The sequence below is a fragment of the Bombina bombina genome, chromosome 2 (genome assembly GCF_027579735.1).
Source record: "Bombina bombina isolate aBomBom1 chromosome 2, aBomBom1.pri, whole genome shotgun sequence".
Classification (NCBI taxonomy): Eukaryota; Metazoa; Chordata; class Amphibia; order Anura; family Bombinatoridae; genus Bombina; species Bombina bombina.
This window is the reverse complement of record NC_069500.1, coordinates 674,650,111-674,670,530: the sequence shown is the minus strand read 5'-3', so window position 1 is coordinate 674,670,530 and position 20,420 is coordinate 674,650,111. Positions and strand designations below refer to the sequence as shown.

Here is a 20,420-nt window from a genome sequence, read left to right as displayed (position 1 = left end):
AGTGCGCCATACCGGCGCGAAAATGAGGCTCTGACTATGATTAGGGAAAGCCCCTATAGAATAAAGTGTCTAAAACAGTGCCTGCCGATATTATTTTACAAAAAATACCCAGATTAAATGATTCCTCAAGGCTAAATATGTGTAAATATGATCGATTTAGCCCAGAAAATGTCTACAGTCTTAATAAACCCTTGTGAAGCCCTTATTTACTGTCTGAATAAAAATGGCTTACCGGATCCCATAGGGAAAATGACAGCTTCCAGCATTACATCGTCTTGTTAGAATGTGTCATACCTCAAGCAGCAAAAGACTGCTCACTGTTCCCCCAACTGAAGTTAATTCCTCTCAACAGTCCTGTGTGGAACAGCCATGGATTTTAGTAACGGTTGCTAAAATCATTTTCCTCATACAAACAGAAATCTTCATCTCTTTTCTGTTTCAGAGTAAATAGTACATACCAGCACTATTTTAAAATAACAAACTCTTGATTGAATAATAAAAACTACAGTTAAACACTAAAAAACTCTAAGCCATCTCCGTGGAGATGTTGCCTGTACAACGGCAAAGAGAATGACTGGGGTAGGCGGAGCCTAGGAGGGATCATGTGACCAGCTTTGCTGGGCTCTTTGCCATTTCCTGTTGGGGAAGAGAATATCCCACAAGTAAGGATGACGCCGTGGACCGGACACACCTATGTTGGAGAAACAAATAATGCTATCACTGACAAAAAAAAGTCAGAATAGACCATATAAATACCAATCTAAAAGTTGGTACATTTATATAATAAAAAGATTTTCTATCTTTGGAACAATGAATAGTTTGAATAAAACCCCAAAACCCAGATCCTAAAAATGGAACTGGAATAAATACCCCAGAAGATTCCAGATCTGAGCAGCGCTTGATCCTCAACAGGTGATCAACCGCACTTCAACATTACCCAAAATATATGGGACTGAAACACATTAAGGAAAGTGTTAGCCTTACTGGAATAGCTGGAATATAATAGAGAGAAAAAGACTTCTCACAGACGGTTTTACTTCAAATTTTATTTTGTACCCAAAATCTAAGAATTTTGGACCGAATAGAACCAAAAAAACTTCTAAATAAAAACATGTTACTTGGGTAAGAATTTAGAATTTTGTTCTTTAGTAAGAACAACCAAACTAAAATAAGCTTAAAGTTTTAGTCTAAGAACTTAATCTTGAAGCCCAGAGTAACAGTTAAGAATTGAATCCAATATGAATCAAATAATTGATTATCTTGGAAAAAAAGAAATAAGGATTTTTTAGAAATCACAAAATTTCTTCTAGCTAAAAACAGCTTAAGACATAGATTAAACCTCATTTGTGAAAATATTCAATAAAAATGAAGAAACAAATAAAATTATTAGCATGTTAATCCAGTTAAGGGACCAGAACACACTGGACTTGCATAAACAAAAATGCAAGACAACAAGACAAATGCAACAGCACCCAGTCTGAACCTCAAATGAGCAGTAGACTTTGTCCCTTAACAATGCTAAATAATACATAATCTGATACATGATCTTTAAAGTAAACAGAAAAAATGGAGCAAAAGCAACATCATCCAAATAAATTACAGGTCCAAGAAAAGTACCTGAAAATAAAAAATTTTCCTTAAATAGGATACAACCATTTAAAACAATAGCATAATTTAGCAGGAGTAGAGATAGCCCCATTAAACTGGAGAAACCTCAAAATTGAATTTAACTGCTGGCAAAGAATATAATTTAAAACCTTTGAAGAAAATTGTCAGCCTATTCCATTCCCTAGTATGAAGGAATGGAAAAGAACCTCTGAAGACACAGAAGATAAAAAAAGCAGAAATAAAATGTTAGCTAGTTTTGAAAAAGAACTAGTTACCTCAATATCCAAAATAATCAACACCTTTTCAACAAAAAACAAATGTACTCTAATAAAAAATAAAAAAGTAGATTTGTTAGTGTCAATATCTGATGAAGAAAAGTTCTGAAAGAGAAAAAACATCATCAGAGAAGGATAATTCAGTATGTTGTTGGTCATTTGAAACTTCATCAAAAAGAAGTTTGAAAAAGACCTAAAAAATGTTTTAATAGAAGGCGCAAAGTCAGACAAAGCCTTAACCTAGAATCAGAAAAATATTCTTATAAATTTTCTAAGTATATCTTGTACATAAGATGTAAAAAGAAAAGCAATACATAAAGCATAAATACTAATGGATTCTGCATGTAAAAGTTTATCATGATAACTTATTACAAACCATAGCTAAAGATAAAGATTCATAACATTTAAAATAAATGAACTTAGTTTTGGTAGGACTTCTTAGTCAACAGGAATCCCTCAGTATGTTCTGATCCAGGAATAATTTATGGAAAATCTTGCAATATGTAATAGAAAAAAACAACATATAAAGCAAAATTATCAAATTCCTTAAATGACAGTTTCAGGAATGGGGAAAAATGCAAAACAAACAAGCCTCTAGCAACCAGAAGCAACAAAAAAGTGAGACCTAAATAATGTGAAAAAAGTGGCGCCAAGTATGGCGCCCACATTTTTTGGCGGCAAGTATGACGCCCACATTTTTTGGCGCCAGGTAGGACGCCCACATTTTTTGGCGCCAAGTATGACGCCCACACTTTTTGGCTCAAAAAAACGTCTGTAACACACATGCGTCAAAAATGAGGCAACCACGTGTAAACTTCCGGTGTCAACTATGGCGCCGGAAATGACAAAATTTTGCACCAAAAAAGTTTGCGCCAAGAATGACGCAATAAATTGAAGCATTTTCTGCCCCCGCGAGCCTAACAGCCCGCAAGGAAAAAAGTCAATTAGAAAATTTCTTTAAGGTAAGAAAAAATATTTTATTCATATGCATTTTCCCAAATAATGAAACTGACAGTCTGAAAGAAGGAATACTGATTATCCTGAATCATGGCAAATATAAGTTTAAAGACATATATTTAGAACTTTACGTATAAAGTGCCCAACCATAGCTTAGAGTGTCACAAAAAATTAGACTTACTTACCCCAGGACACTCATCTACATATAGCAGATAGCCAAACCAGTACTGAAACGAGAATCAGTAGAGGTAATGGTATATAAGAGTATATCGTCGATCTGAAAAGGGAGGTAAGAGATGAATCTCTACGACCGAAAACAGAGAACCTATGAAAAAGATCCCGTAGAAGGAGACCATTGAATTCAAATAGGGAATACTCTCCTCACATCCCTCTGACATTCACTGCACACTGAGAGGAAAACCGGGCTCCAGCCTGCTGCGAAGCGCATATCAACGTAGAATCTAGCAAAAACTTACTTCACCACTTCCATGGGAGGCAAAGTTTGTAAAACTGAATTGTGGGTTTGGTGAGGGGTGTATTTATAGGCATTTTAAGGTTTGGGAAACTTTGCCCCTCCTGGTAGGAATGTATATCCCATACGTCACTAGCTCATGGACTCTTGCTAATTACATGAAAGAAAACCTCTGGAATAACCACAGGAGGTTTATAAACAGAATTTAAATGTTTACTAGTTTTAATATCAAGAGGACTAGTTTACTCCATATCTAATGTAATTGTCACGGATACCAGGCAGCTAAGGCTACCCCCCACCCCCTACAAGCTCACCCCTGTTGTTTCTCAGTGGTTTTGGGCTCCTCAGAGCAACCACAATCTCTGGAAGCTTTTGTTTGCATGGTTTTGTGTTCCAAACTTGTTTAGAGAAGAACTGGTCTATGACCTGGAAAACCCTCCTAGGCTGGTTGGGCTCCTGGAACTCCCGGTCGGCCACAGGACAGCAGGAAACCCGCTAACTTTACCCCTGGTCGCTCCAGCAACCATGTGCCCCAGAGCTTCGCTCTTTTGGGGATTAGTAGCCTCTAGGAAGGACAAGAGGTGGGGGAATTACCGGAGAGGAGCTGCTTTGCGAACCAGGGGTTTTGGACACCCCTACCCCCATAACTTCAATGGACTGTAACTCCGGTTCCCAGTAACGAATCATGCTGACTGTGGCATCTGGGGACCAAGAGCTTTAAAATGACACCCTGGAAGTTCCGCTGCTCTACCGTGATCACCCCAAAACTGCTACCCCTAGGTATTGGGATTATGTGGGACTGTGGCTCCTATGGAGCTGCCGGGCTGTCTGGAGGGGCGGGAATTGCGGGAAAATAGTGGGATTGTCCAGGGTCTTATCAAGATGAGCTGTCTGTATAAAAGGAGTGTGTGTTTTCAATACAATCAGTTCCTGTTTCACCTGAATGCTAGTATGTCTAGTTATTTGGGTGGGCTCCTGCTAAAATCACTTTCCTGGGCAACATAGCAGCCTGTTCCAGGCAGAGGAGGGACCCTCTGGCAGAGCTACCTAGTCTGGGTACCTGGAGTCTGCCACAGGGTGGGACCCTGAGTACTGGTGCTGTTGGGCATCAGGGGTGGCTACAGGCTGTGGTCACTTGCCAGCTACATAGCTGCAGTCGGCAGGGAAGATGCAGGACCCGTTTGGCGGAGCTAACCAGTCGGGGTAGCCATCACATTGGCTGGCAGTGGTGGGATCTGCTTCTTCCACACGATTCCTGCTTACAGAGGAGAAGGGCCACAGTAGCCGGTAACTATGGTAGTCTAATTAAGGAGAGTACAGGACTTACCAACAGGACGTGCTGGAACAGAGGCACCTGATCCGCCGGGACCTCTGGTGGGAGGCTCTTCAACAGGAGTGTGACAATGGAAAGGTCCTCCCCACGAATTACACGAGGTTCCGGATTCGGCGGACCGTGAGAGTGCCTTTCCTGGGAAAACAGCCAAAGAAGGAATGGCTATCTGTTCTACATAGACTGATCCAGCAGGAGATGTGGGTGGAGGACAGCTATCGGGCCCTCCAATGGCTCGTAATGCAAGCGCAGCCATGGCTGGAGGATGGCTCCCCCACAGAGGGCTTTGGCTTCGGTGGCCCTGGATTGCTATTTACAAATAGGACAGAGGACCCACAGTTTGGGAGCGAGATGGACAAGGGTCTGGAGGATATCTCTGGGCTCCAAGAGGAACTGCTGGATCTCTTGGAGAAATCCAGGCTACTAGACGATCTGGATTTTATAATCAATCAGGAAGAGGCACTGTTCAAGGAATACAAGAGGCTGCTAGATCTTGTTAAGCAGCGTGCCAAGGGCATACAGATCTGGGGTGCAGCACTCTGCAGCTCGACCGTGGAGGAGTGGCAACAAAGAAAAAGGGAACCAGGGCTGCTGGATCCTGATCAGCAGTCTGGCTCTGAGCTTATAGACTTGGACAAGGGAGCCACCCCAGCAGAAGCGCTGACAACAGGGCAGAAAGCCGCCGGCCTCTGCCCAGCACCTGTAACAGCTCCAGGGAACGGTGCCAGTCTTCCTCCCTCCCCGTAAACAGAACCACTTCCTGGGAGAGGAGACAGCCGGTCTCTCTCCCCAGTGGCATAGCCAGGAGCAGGGAGAGGAGACAGTCGGTCTCTCTCCCCAGCGGCAGAGCCATCCCCTGGGAGCAGAGGTAGTTGTCCTCCCACCCCGTAAACAGAACCCCTTCCTGGGAGAGGAGACAGTCGGTCTCTCTCCCCAGCGGCAGAGCCAGGAGCTGGGAGAGGAGACAGTCGGTCTCTCTCCCCAGTGGCAGAGCCAGGAGCAGGGAGAGGAGACAGTCGGTCTCTCTCCCAGTGGCAGAGCCATTCCTTGGAAGCAGAGGTAGTCGTCCTCCCTCCCCGTAAGCAGAACCCCTTCCTGGGAGAGGAGACAGTCGGTCTCTCTCCCCAGCGGCAGAGCCAGGAGCCGGGAGAGGAGACAGTCGGTCTCTCTCCCCAGCAGCAGAGCCATCCCCTGGGAGTGGAGGTAGTCATCCTCCCTCCCCGTATGCAGAACAATCGGTCTCTCTCCCCAGCAGCAGAGCCAGGAGCGGAGACAGTCGGTCTCTTTCCCGAGCGGCAGAGCCATCCCCTGGAAGAGGAGGTAGTCATCCTCCCTCCCCGTACGCAGAACCCCTTCCTGGGAGCAGACAGTCAGTCTCTTTCCCCAGCGGCAGAGCCAGAAGCAGGGAGAGGAGACAGTTGGTCTCTCTCCCCAGCGGCAGAGCCATCCCCTGGGAGCAGAGGTAGTCATCCTCCCTCTCCGTAAACGGAACCCCTACCTGGGAGAGGAGACAGTCGGTCTCTCTCCCCAGCGGCAGAGCCAGGAGTCGGGAGAGGAGACAGTCGGTCTCTCTCCCCAGCGGCAGAGCCATCCCCTGGGAGCGCAGGTAGTCATCCTCCCTCCCCATACACAAAACCCCTTCCTGGGAGAGGAGACAGTCTGTCTCTCTCCCCAGCGGCAGAGCCAGGAGCCGGGAGAGGAGACAGTCGGTCTCTCTCCCCAGCGGCAGAGCCATCCCCTGGGAGCAGAGGTAGTCGTCCTCCCTCCCCGTACGCAGAACCCCTTCCTGGGAGAGGAGACGGTTGGTCTCTCTCCCCAGCGGCAGAGCCAGGATCCGGGAGAGGAGACAGTCGGTCTCTCTCCCCAGCGGCAGAGCCATCCCCTGGGAGCAGAGGTAGTCGTCCTCCCCCCCGTAAACAGAACCCCTTAATGGGAGAGGAAACAGTCGGTCTCTCTACCCAACGGCAAAGCCATCCCCTGGGAGTGGAGGTAGTTGTCCTCCCTCCGCTTACACAGAACCCCTTGCAGGGAGAGACTGATGTCGATAACTCTCCCCAGCGGCAGAACCCCTTCCCGGAGGAGGAGACAGTCGGTCTCCCTCCCCAGTAGCAGAGCAGTTTCCCATGGAGCGGAGGTTGCAGACCTCCCTCCCCAGCGGTAGATCTTCTCAGAAGAAGAGACAGACGGTCTCTCCGCTCAGTAGCTTGGCAGGGTCTCTACCCTTTTCTCGTCCCGGAGTATTTCTCACAGGGGGGTACCCCCTCATGCAGTTGGTGCCACAAGTTTGGGCACCCGAGTTTTGCCTGCCCCACCAAGGAGCAACTTCCACCTGCAGCCGGGAAACCGGCAATGGCTTTGTTTGTGGGTGGGTCAGCCAGTACTAAACAGAGTGTGTGGGACAGCAATTGTTTGGGAGCCGGCCTTAGCAAACTTGTTTGGGACATTGGATTATGTGACTATCCCTGCGCCCAGGGCGCAGGGTATAAATGCCATCAGGAACCCCCCAGGATGCCCCAAGCTCAGGAGAGATGGGATAACCTCTCCCAGCAACAGAGAAGTGGAGGGCCACCGTCGGACAGCCCCAGGCCAACCCGTTAAGGGTCTAGCCGGGTCTGCCAAACTGGAGGGGGGGGAGATGTCATGGATACCAGACAGCTAAGGCTACCCCCCACCCCCCTATAACCTCACCCCTGTTGTTTCTCAGTGGTGTTGGGCTCCTCAGAGCAACCACAATCTCTGGAAGCTTTTGTTTGCATGGTTTTGTGTTCCAAACTTGTTTAGAGAAGAGCTGGTCTATGACCTGGAAACCCTCCTAGGCTGGCTGGGCTCCTGGAACTCCTGGTCGGCCACAGGACACCCGCTAACTTTACCCCCGGTCGCTCCAGCAACCATGTGCCCCAGAGCTCCGTTCTTTTGGGGATTAGTAGCCCCTAGGGAGGACAAGAGGTGGTGGAATTACCGGAAGGGAGCTGCTTTGGTAACCAGGGGTTTTGGACACCTCTACCCCCATAACTTCAACGGACTGTAACTCCGGTCCCCAGTAACGAATTATGCTGAGCATCTGAGGACCGAGAGCTTTAAAATGACACCCTGGAAGTTCCACCACTTTACCGGGATCACCCCGAAACTGCCACCCCTAGGTATTGGGATTTTTTGAGACTGTGGCTCCTATGGAGGTGCCGGGCTGTCTGGAGGGGCGGGTATGACGGGAAAATAGTGGGATTGTCCATGGTCTTATCAAGATGAGCTGTCTGTATAAAAGGAGTGTGTGTTTTCAATAAAATCAGTTCCTGTTTCACCTGAATGCTAGTATGTCTAGTTATTTGGGTGGGCTCCTGCTAAAATCACTTTCCTGGGCTACATAGCAGCCTGTTCCAGGCAGAGGAGGGACCCTCTGGCAGAGCTACCTAGTCTGGGTAGCTGGAGTCTGCCACAGGGTGGGACCCTGAGTACTGGTGCTGTTGGGCATCAGGGGTGGCTACAGGCTGTGCTCACTTGCCAGCTACATAGCTGCAGTCAGCAGGGAGGAAGCAGGACCCGTTTGGCGGAGCTACCCAGTCGGGGTAGCTGAGGTATCCGTCACAGTAATCAACACTTCTTTTAACAAAGAACGAATATACTCCATTTTAAATAAATAAGATGATTTGTCAGTGTCAATATCTGAGGCAGGATCTTCTGAATCTGATAGATCCACATCAGAGAAGGATAATTCAGTATGTTGCCAGTCATTTGAAATTTACTTTACTTTATGAGAAGTTTTAAAAGACCTTTTACGTTTATTAGAAGGCGGAATGGCAGACAAAGCCTTCTGAATAGAATCAGAAATAAATTCTCTTAAATTTACAGGTATATCTTGTGCATTAGATGTTGAGGGAAAAGCAACAGGTAATGAACTATTCTCTGAATGTAAAAGTTTATCATAACAACTATTACAAACCACAGATGGAGGTATAACCTCCACAAATTTACAACAAATCCACTTAGCTAGAACTGTTATCAGGCAGCAGGGATCCAACAGTGAATTCTGAGACAGGATCAGATTGAGACATCTTGCAAATATAAGAGGAAAAAACAACATATAAAGCAAAATGATCAATTTCCTTATATGGCAGTTTCAGAAATGGGAAAAAATGCAAACAGCATAGCCCTCTGACATAGAAAAAAGGCAAGAGGCAAATAGGAATGGGGTCTTAAATAATGAAAATATTTGGCGCCAAGAATGACGCACAACAAACAGAAAAATATTTTTTATTGGCGCCAAAAACGTCCGAAAACGGCACACTCGCATCACAGATGACGCAACCTTGTGAAGGACTCAGCGTCAACTAAGATGCCTGAAATGACGAATTTGCGTCAACGAATGTAACTTCGCGCCAAAAAATCTCGCGCCAAGAATGACGCAATAAACTTTGGCATTTTGCGCCCTTGCGAGCCTAATTCTGCCTGCGAATTTAAACAGTTAATTTGAAAAAGAAACTATACCCCAGGTAAGAAATACATTTTTCATAAAAAATCATGATATGAAACTGACAGTCTGCAAAAGGAAATATACTGAAAACCTGAATCATGGCAAATATAAGTACAATACATATATTTAGAACTTTATATAAATACATAAAGTGCCAAATCATAGCTGAGAGTGCCTTAAGTAATGAAAACATACTTACCAAAAGACACCCATCCACATATAGCAGATAGCCAAACCAGTACTGAAACGGTTATCAGTAGAGGTAATGGAATAGGAGAATATATCATCAATCTGAATAGGGAGGTAGGAGATGAATCTCTACGACCGATAACAGAGAACCTATGAAATAGATCCCCGTGAGGAAAACCATTGCATTCAATAGGTGATACTCCTTTCACATCCCTCTGACATTCACTGTACTCAGAGGAATCGTGCTTCAAAATGCTGAGAAGCGCATATCAACGTAGAAATCTTAGCACAAACTTACTTCACCACCTCCATAGGAGGCAAAGTTTGTAAAACTGAATTGTGGGTGTGGTGAGGGGTGTATTTATAGGCATTTTGAGGTTTGGGAAACTTTGCCCCTCCTGGTTGGATTGTATATCCCATACGTCACTAGCTCATGGACTCTTGCCAATTACATGAAAGAAATAAAGACTAGGAACAGACACATCAATAAATACAGGATAAAAACTTAATACATAAACTGACCTTTTATGCTTACTTGAGGGGGCCATGTCCACCAGCATTGCCCCCTCCTTGATGTCAGGAAAGGTGATTGCGAAGAGTAATGGATTGTGGACTCTCATGACCAATATGAAAGAAATACACATTTAAACTTGGCAGTGGATCTGCATTTTAAAAGGGTCTTGCACTAAAGTAGTAGGGATAGTTTCAGCATGCTCTATAGGAAAATAAAGAAAACAAATATCAGAAACAGATATATTTTTTTTTAAAAAGCAGGGTCTTATAGCTTTAAGGATAGAGAAATATAATGACAGAAAGGGCTATGTAAAACCCTTGTAGTGTAGAAAAACATAGAATAACTTCTTTTTAAAATAAATAACAATTTAAACAAGTAAATCCAGCTGACTGCAAAGATATAATATTACCCCTCCACGCAGCGACACCACTAGAGAGAAAAGAATGTCCGTAACCACAGAAAACTATATAAGCGAAGTGGATACTAGCAAAGGCAGGGAAAATCTGCGCTGCCAAGAATCTCCAATTGCCGTGCTAAATAAAATTAGAAATGTGGAGCGTTCTTAGCCAAGTCAAGATCGCAACTTAGAAGAGTAGTGGGGGAATACAAATTTTGTTAAAAGCTGGTGTGTGCAAAACGAGTAAGCCTAATAGCACTGACAGAAAACAAATGTAAATAGAAAAAGAAAATAGAAATGTTAACGTTGAGCGCGCTAACAGATAAAGAGCACACCAAATTATCCAAATGGAAAATTATAAAAAAAAAAAATTCACACTAAGAAAGATTCAAGCCCAACTATCTATCTCTAATAACGTTTTACTAGACTGAATAAATAAAGTCTAGGAAAAAAGTGTAATGTCCCCTGGTTAAGATATACCCCCTGAATGGTGTAACTGTTAACAGACTGGGGGCTATGTGAGTGCATTTAATTGCTCAATTATCTTGAGATGCACCCACTCTACAGTGCTTATCCAGCTGCAGAAATAAACTGCTTACAGTAGAGAGCCCATCTAGTTCAGTGTACACGTCACAGTAATGGATTACTGTAAGGAGCATCTCAAAGACCCAACAGAAGTAGGCTAAGGGACTGGTCCCCGTGACACCTGTGGCAGGCTTGTGACTAACTCCTTTACTGGAAGTAATTGTTTCCCTACCCTATACTTTAATATCCCCTCTGACTTTTAGTAAAATGGACCTCAAATTAGTCTGAAGACCCCTCTCAACAAAGAATCTGGAGCATCTCAATTCTTCTCCTTCCTCCTGGAAAGCAAAGGAAAGTCTAGCATACCAGAGAGGTAGGATGAACTAAGTACTCTTCAAGTTTTGCCAATCCTTGCTTCCTAGTGGCCAGGAGTTGAATCCCAGGAGTAATGGATAGTGGACTCTATCTTATAAAATAAAAACATATTTCTTGCAATATCCAATTAATACTTAGATGATTTACCCAATTCAAATAGCAGCTCTTTTAATAGTTTATAACAAAATAGAGGGCCAAATAATTCAAAGATAAAGGCTTAACAATGAAAACTATATTGGATTTAAAATGGGAGACAATATGTAGAGTGAAACATATGCCTTCCTTCTAATATTCATTAGATAATACATCGTATTGTTTGTTTTCCTTCACTAATACCTAAAGCCTTACACAAATCTTTTCAGATCTGCAATTTAGAGGTGGCCACAGCACATCATGATAAAGCAAAAACTTTATCAACTAAAAAGCAACACCTTATATAAATGAATTCCAGCATGGAAAAAAAGATACATGTACTGTATTATACCCTTATTAATAAGAAATAGAGAAATTAAGGGCTGATTTAATAATTTGAATCACTTAGAATAATTTGTATTCAAATTAACAAAACTTGCTTGAATACATGCCATGATGATGTTGAAAAGTTACCTTACATTAATAATAATAATAAATACTTACTTATCAACTAATAACTTTTGCTGTTCTCGTCTGAAGTGTGCAAGTTCATTCCACACTGCATCAGAGTCTTCATGTCGAAGTTGCCAAAATTCAGCACGTGGTGTTTCACTGTATTTCCCATTCTCACTGTAAAGTTAAAAAAAACAATGCTTAAAAAAGCTTAATCTTTAATTATAATATACATGTAATGCTGTTATTGTATCAAGCTTACTAACACACAAAATTAGCTTTTATGAGTTTGGAAACTGATATTTTTTATGTAGACACAAGTAGGCTAAGATTGTGAAATAATTTTTAAATTTTACCTAATCACAAAAATCAATGTCCGGTACATCTTTTAGAAAAAAAGAATAAACACAAAGAGGAGGTTTATGGCTTATATGTAAAGTTTCTGTGAATTGCCACAAAAGTATTAACCTCACATTAGGGGAGTTTTAAAAATGTAAAGGAATATTTCCCACACAGGTGTTCCATTTTGTGTGGTTACCAGTTTCACAGATAAAATAAAATTATTTTGTAAAACATAATTTATTCTTACCTGATAAATTCCTTTCTTTCTTGGTGGTGAGAGTCCATGATTTATTCATTACTGTTGGGAATTCATGGCCACCAGGAGGAGGCAAAGATACCCTACAGAAAAAGCCTAAATATCTATCCTACCTCCTATTCCCTCCAAGTATTCTGTATAGCCAAGAAAGGAGGAAGTAAGAAACATATGGCTAGATTACGAGTTTTGCGGTAAGAGCGGCTCAGTACTAACTTACAAGTTATTGTCACCACTCACCTCCCTACAGCGCTGGTATTACAGGTTTACAAAAACCCGGCGTTAGCAGGCAATATTGCAGCGTAAATACTGCACTCCAATACCAGCGCTGGGGTGAGCTGGTTTTACGTGCTCGTGCATGATTTCCCCATAGACATAAATGGGGAGAGCCGTCTGAAAAAAAGCCCAACACCTGCAATAAAGCAGCGTAAAGCTCCGTAACGCAGCCCCATTGTTTCCTATGGGGAACCACTCTCTAAGTCTGCACCTAACACCCTTACATGAACCCCGAGTCTAAACACCCCTAAGCTTACACTTATTAACCCCTAATCTGCCGCCCCAGCTATCGCTGACACCTGCATTATATTATTAACCCCTAATCTGCTGCTCCGGACACCGCCGCCACCTACATTATCCCTATGAACCCCTAATCTTCTGCCCCTAACATCGCTGACCCCTACATTATATTTATTAACCCCTAATCTGTCCCCCCCAACGTCGCCGCTACCTAACTACACTTATTAATCCCTAATCTGCCGACCGGACCTCGCCCCACTATAATAAATGTATTAACCCCTAAACCGCCGCACTCCCGCCTCGCAAACACTACAATAAATTTTATTAACCCCTAATCTGCCCTCCCTAACATCGCCGCCACCTACCTACAATTATTAACCCCTAATCTCCCGTCTGCACCATCGCCGCTACTATAATAAAGTTATTAACCCCTAAACCTAACCCTAACCCTAAAACCCCCCTAACATAAATATAATTTAAATTTAACTAAATAATATTCCTATAATTAAATAAATTATTCCTATTTAAAACTAAATACTTACCTATCAAATAAAGCCTAATATAGCTACAATATAACTAATAGTTACATTGTAGCTATTTTAGGATTTATATTTATTTTACAGGCAACTTTGTATTTATTTCAACTAGGTACAATAGCTATTAAATAGTTGATAACTATTTAATAGCTACCTAGTTAAAATAAGTACAAAATTACCTGTAAAATAAATCCTAACCTAAGTTACAATTAAACCTAACACTACACTATCATTAAATTAATTAAATAAATTACCTACAATTACCTAAAATAAAATACAATAAAATAAACTATTCTATAATACAAAAAAAACACTAAATTACAAAAAATATAAAAGAATTACAAGCATTTTAAACTTACACCTAATCTAAGCCCCCTAATAAAATAAAAAAGCCCCCCAAAATAAAAAATTCCCTACCCTATTCTAAAATACAAAAGTAATCAGCTCTTTTACCAGCCCTTAAAAGGGCTTTTTGCGGGGCCTTGCCCCAAAGTAATCCGCTATTTTACCTGAAAATAAAATTCAATACCCCCTCAACATTACAACCCACCACCCACATACCCCTACTCTAACCCACCCAAACCCCCCTTAAAAAAACCTATTGCTAACCCCCTGAAGATCATCCTACCTTGAGTCGTCTTCACTCAGCCGAGCCGAATTCTTCATCCAAGGTGCGCAGAGGAGGTCCTTGATCCGGTAGAAGTCTTCATCCAAGCGGGGAAAGAAGAGGTCCTCCATCCGGTAGAAGTGTTCATCCAGGCGGTGTCTTCAACCTTCATCCATCGGGAGCGGAGCCATCTTCAAAGGAGCCGACGTGGAGCCATCCTCTTCTACCGACGGACTAACAACGAATGTTCCGATCAGCCAATAGAATGCAAGTTCAATACGATTGGCTGATTGGATCAGCCAATCGGATTGAACTTCAATCTCATTGGCTGATTGCATCAGCCAATCAGATTTTTTTCTACCTTAATTCCGATTGGCTTATAGAATTCTATCAGCCAATCGGAATTGAAGGGACGCCATCTTGGATGACGTCCCTTAAAGGAACCTTCATTCGTCGTTAGTCCGTCGGTAGAAGAGGATGGCTCCGCGTTGGCTCCTTTGAAGATGGCTCCACTCCGGATGGATGAGGATTGAAGACGCTGAGTGGATGAACACTTCTACCGGATGGAGGACCTCTTCTTGCCCCGCTTGGATGAAGACTTCTACCGGATCAAGGACCTCCTCTGCGCACCTTGGATGAAGAATTCGGCTCGGCTGAGTGAAGACGACTCAAGGTAGGATGATCTTCAGAGGGTTAGTGATAGGTTTTTTTAAGGGGGTTTGGGTGGGTTAGAGTAGGGGGTATGTTGGGGGGGGTATTGTTTTTTATTTTCAGGTAAAAGAGCTGATTACTTTGGGGCAAGGCCACACAAAAAGCCTTTTTAAGGGCTGGTAAAAGAGCAGATTACTTTTGTATTTTAGAATAGGGTAGGGAATTTTTTATTTTGGGGGGCTTTTTTATTTTATTAGGGGGCTTAGATTAGGTGTAATTAGTTTAAACTGCTTGTAATTCTTTTTTATTTTTTGTTATTTAGTGTTTGTTTTTTGTATTATAGAATAGTTTATTTTATTGTATTTTATTTTAGGTAATTGTAGGTAATTTATTTAATTAATTTAATGATAGTGTAGTGTTAGGTTTAATTGTAACTTAGGTTAGGATTTATTTTACAGGTAATTTTGTACTTATTTTAACTAGGTAGCTATTAAATAGTTATTAACTATTTAATAGCTATTGTACCTAGTTAAAAAAATACAAAATTGCCTGTAAAATAAATATAAATCCTAAAATAGCTACAATGTAACTATTAGTTATATTGTAGCTATATTAGGGTTTATTTGATAGGTAAGTATTTAGTTTTAAATAGGAATAATTTATTTAATTATAGGAATATTATTTAGTTTAATTTAAATTATATTTATGTTAGGGGGGTGTTAGGGTTAGACTTAGGTTTAGGGGGTTAATAACTTTATTATAGTAGCGGCGACGGTGCAGGCAGGAGATTAGGGGTTAATAATTGTAGGTAGGTGGCGGCAATGTTAGGGAGGGCAGATTAGGGGTTAATACTATTTATTATAGTGTTTGCGAGGCAGGAGTGCGGCGGTTTAGGGGTTAATACATTTATTATAGTGGCGGCGAGGTCCGGTCGGCAGATTTGGGGTTAATAGGTGTAGTTAGGTAGCTGCGACGTTGGGGGGGGCATATTAGGGATTAATAAATATAATATAGGGGTCGGCGATGTTAGGGGCAGCCGATTAGGAGTTCATAGGGATAATGTAGTTGGCGGCGGTGTCCGGTCGGCAGATTAGGGGTTAAAAATTTTTATTAGAGTGGCGGCAATGTGGGGGGGGCCTTGGTTTAGGGGTACATAGGTAGTTTATGGGTGTTAGTGTACTTTAGAGCACAGTAGTTAAGAGCATTATATTCCGGCGTTAGCCCATAAAGCTCTTAACTACTGACTTTTTTTTGTCGGTATGAGTCTTGTCGGTAGAGGCTCTACCGCTCACTTCTCCCAAGACTCCAAATACCGGCGTTAGGCAGATCCCATTGAAAAGATAGGATACGCAATTGGCGTAAGGGGATCTGCGGTAGCCTGGAATCACGGTAGGGAAGTGAGCGGTAGACCTTTTCCTGACTGACTCTAAATACCAGCAGGCGGTAAAAAAGCAGTGTTAGGACCCCTTAACGCTGCTTTTGACGGCTAACGCAGAACTCTAAATCTAGGTGTATGTTTGTAAAAAGTGAACGATTTTTTTTATTTGACCGCATTTGGCGGTGAAATAGTGGCATGAAATGTACCAGGGATATTCAGGGATTCCTGACAGATACCAGTGTTCCAATGTAACTATCGCTAATTTTGAAAACAAATGGTTTGAAAATAGCAAAGTGCTACTTGTATTTATTGCCCTATAACTTGCAAAAACAGCAATTACATTAAACATTGGGAAATTCTAAACTCAGGACAAAATTTAGAAACTATTTAGCATGGGTGTTTTTTGGTGGTTGTAGATGTGTAACAGATTTTTGTGGTCAAAGTTAGAAAAAACTTAAATTATGCTTACCTGATAATTTTCTTTTCTTCAGATGGAAAGAGTCCACAGCTGCATTCATTACTTTTGAGAAATAAGAACCTGGCCACCAGGAGGAGTCAAAGACACCCCAGCCAAAGGCTTAAATACTCCTCCCACTCCCCTCATTCCCCAGTCATTCTGCCGATGAACAAGGAACAGTAGAAGAAATACCAGGGTGAAACGGTGCCAGAAGAATAAAAATTTGGCGCTCTACAAATACCTGATAATAATAATAATAATAATAACAGGCGCCCCACAGAAAAAAAAAGTGCAGGGAGCTGTGGACTCTTTCCATTTGAAGAAAAGAAACTTATCAGGTAAGCATAATTTAAGTTTTTTTTCATAAATGGAACGAGTCCACAGCTGTATTTATTACTTTTGGGAAAACAATACCCAAGCTACAGAGGACACTGAATGCGAAAACTGGAGGGTACAACAGGCGGCCCATTCTGAGGGCGCCAGGACTGAAAAAATACAACCCAACCAAACCCCACTTCGATGGAAGCCTGGAGAAAAACTAGAAAGGGCAAGGTCCCAAGGACACTGACCCGCAGAAAGTCCAAATGTCTAACTAGAGACCAGAAAGCAGACTCACTGAACCAACACTCCTCCAGGAGAGACCGTCGTCCAGCAGTCGGTCCCCACACAACCCTTACTAGCACCAGTAGTAACAGCCAAAGTCCTCAAAAGGGAGAGGACAAGGAGGAACCACAGGGAGTCTTAAAGGGTACAGCAAGATTGCATAAAGGAAAAACCCCTTTAAAAGGAAGCCAAGCCCACAGAGACCCAAATGGGTCCTGAGAATAAGGTGAGATGACACCCAGACCAAGCAGAACCACAAGGTGCAAAATCAAGCATCAGCAAGGAGAAGAAAACCTCTCCCAAACATTGTGCAACAGCACCGAAAAAGATAGCTGAAGACGAAGTCCTCAAACCGTCAGAACTAAAAAAAACTGAGCAAACCGAAAAAATACGTGTATCAAACCTAGAAAGGTAAACATCTGAGTCCAGTAACACTCTGCCATCCGTAGGAAGACACAGGAAAAAATACTATCCGTAAGAAAAGATCGGCCGAACAAAATATCAGATTGCCAAACCTCCAAGACAGAGGGCACACTCCAGGCAATCCAAGCCGCCCAACCTACTCACAGATCCCAAAAAGGGGAGAAGCACAGAACTTAAAAAAAAGGCCCACTGGCATCACCAAGACCTGAGGATCAGCAACAGATCTCAGATCCTACACCTAGCTGGACCAGTCCAAGCTACGACAGATCTGAAAGCAGGGGAACAAAAGAGACCCCAAGACCAGCCCCCAAGACAGTGGAAGAATGGATACAGCCACTCCAACAGAGCTCGGGTGCCAACCCAAAAACTCCTCCTTAGAGACAGTCGAAAAAGGTTTTAGACCCAATGAGATCTAGCAAAACCACCCAACTAAAGTCTCAACGCAGAGCCAGCAGCTCCCCAGATGGAATGGAACAACACAAAGAGCAGACCATTCCCTGAACCAGATAAAACATCAGTTCCAACCTCCCGTACACAGGAGAGGCCACTAAAATAGGAACCATACCTCTTAAAGGAGGACAACTAACCCCCTGAAAAGAGAGCATCGATAAGCACCTGCCCATAAGACAGGAAGCCGGAGGCCGAACGAGAGAGCTCAAGGACACGCCACTGACGAACACGGAAAGAACCCCTTAAAAAAACAACTTGCGAACACACATGCAAGGCGCAATAGCTACAGCTGAACAACTGCAAACCGTCCGCTTGCTAGGCAGCAAAGCCCACCATTAGGTTACACCAGTTGGCTGTCCCAGGGGAACCTTATCGTCCAGCACAAGACGAGCCCCAAAGAGCCCCGGCTCTCAGGAAATCTGGCCAGGTTGTAAAACAGAACAGCCAGAACAAAGGCTAAGCCCAAGTACCCTGGAAACTGGAGCACCCCGAACCAGCCCTAGAATCATAAAGGTCAGGTAACAAACCACAGCGGGATCCACACGTGAAAATGCTGAGTGAAACACTTGACAACCAGAAGAACCAGGACAGAGGCCCAAGCCCCACAAATGTTTATAATAAACAACATTCCAGGAACATAAATACCCCGTCTGATATAGAAAACAGGGGAAAATCCAGATTATTCCAGATAACAAGAGCAAGAATCCCTTGCAAGTCCCGACCCAAAGGAAGAGACCACCCCCTGCAGGAGCCCACTCCAAAGAGCTAAAGCCTCACAAGGCCCTATACAGACTCTAGAGTCTAACAGGCATCCGAACAACACCACAAACTCAAAGAACAAAGGGAACAGTGAGGACAAGTCACCCGAAAGGAGTACAGCAAGTCTCCACATCACCTCAGATACGAAATCAGAGGACAGAAAAACATGGGTAGAGATGCCACAATGGATGGCAATCCATATGAGTGGAAAAGCCACTAAGACCTTTTCTACCCAAGAAGGAGATGCAGAGCATTCCCGACTCCGGGAAGGGACCCCTAAACGAAGCCCAGAGACACCATACTGTCTAATGTCCCTAAAAGGGAACAGCCAACTCCTGAAGGAAAATCCAGGTCCCCAGAAGGTGACCCGATCCACAAGGAGAAACGGACATAGTCCAAAAAGGTCTCAATGAGAAGGGAACCACTAAATGAACAGGTCCCAAGAAGGACAATTCCCGGAGCCTCCGATAGGCAAAACCGTCCAGACCGGCGGAAAAAAGGTGCTAAACCCTCCACCTTACAACCACGTGGGAAGGAATACTCTAGGTCCCGAGGACATCGGAAGCAACAGACAGTGATGCAGCGAAAATTCACTGACCCAGTCACCAGATAGACGGCTATGAAGGACTGAAACAATCCCGTGAGACGCACGGACCCGCAAGTCCGTTCAAGAAAGCATAGCTGAAACTTGTAATATAAAATAACAGGGAACACAAATAATATTGTAAGACCTCGGTGCCTCATTCTGACCAGCCAGGTAGAACAGGCGCCAAATTTCTGAATACGCCACGAGACAGAAGATCTGAACCCAAGCAGGACCAGCTTGCAACCAGGGTCATAACTGTCAAGCAACTAAATCCACCCTCAGAGAGGGAGGAAGAAAAAACAGACAAACATGGGACGAATTTTTTTAATTTTTATACATACTATTTTGGTACAGCCTGCAATTCCTTTTTTTGGACTGATGGGACGAACGTGTCCCGAAAAAACTTCTGCAGAAGTAAACATCGAGTATCGATCCCAGAGTAAGTTCCCGAAGGAAACATAAAAGTAAAATTAAATGAGAAGCAACCCGAAGGTTAACGACTAAGAAGAACAGAAATACCCGCAGGACCAGCCTAACGGAAACCCTGTTCTTCCAACAAAACTGAGAAGGATCTCGATAACAAGATTAAAAAGAGATTACGTCTTCCCCTCATGTCTAATGAGGCAAGCCATTCGAAGTAGAAGACTGAGGAGTCCCGTAGCCATTAAGGATAGGGTCCCTAACAACTCAAAAACGTGTCTGAGTAGAACACGAACGCAAGCCAACCTATAATGAAAGGCACAACACTCAGGAACAGTCCAATCTAAGGTCGCGTCACTTCCAAAGTCTGTTATGTTCCAAAAGCCATGAGCCCAGGTAACACTACATATAAGCAGATTGAATCACATATAAACCTGTTCAATAATCCCCCTCAGGAGATATTAACCCTCGATTCCAAGATACTAAAGGAGTCCCACTGAGATCCTGTATTTTTTTATGTAAGTTCGCAGGAACAAATGAGATACAGTACATTCATGAAGAAGTAAAATGAAACGATCTTACCGGAATCTACGCCGCGGAACAGGAACAGGGCCCTTCAAGTGTGACGGATAGTAGCATCGCCTCCGTCATGGACTTGGGAGAAGAAAGCAGGCAGCGAAGCAAAGTTCGGCAACGCCGATTGCTTGTGGAGTTGTTAATATGAGTCGGGATGGTTTCGCAGAA

General features: G+C 43.2%; 1 protein-coding gene across 1 annotated transcript in view; it reads right to left on the bottom strand.

Annotated features, from left to right (window-relative positions):
* The window catches only part of CNTLN (centlein), a 969,919-nt gene that overhangs the window by 438,358 nt on the left and 511,141 nt on the right, over positions 1 to 20,420 (bottom strand). Inside the window, exon 12 of the mRNA XM_053702639.1 lies at positions 11,747 to 11,872. Coding sequence (XP_053558614.1) covers positions 11,747 to 11,872 — 126 coding nt within the window. The remainder of the gene's footprint in view (positions 1 to 11,746; positions 11,873 to 20,420) is intronic.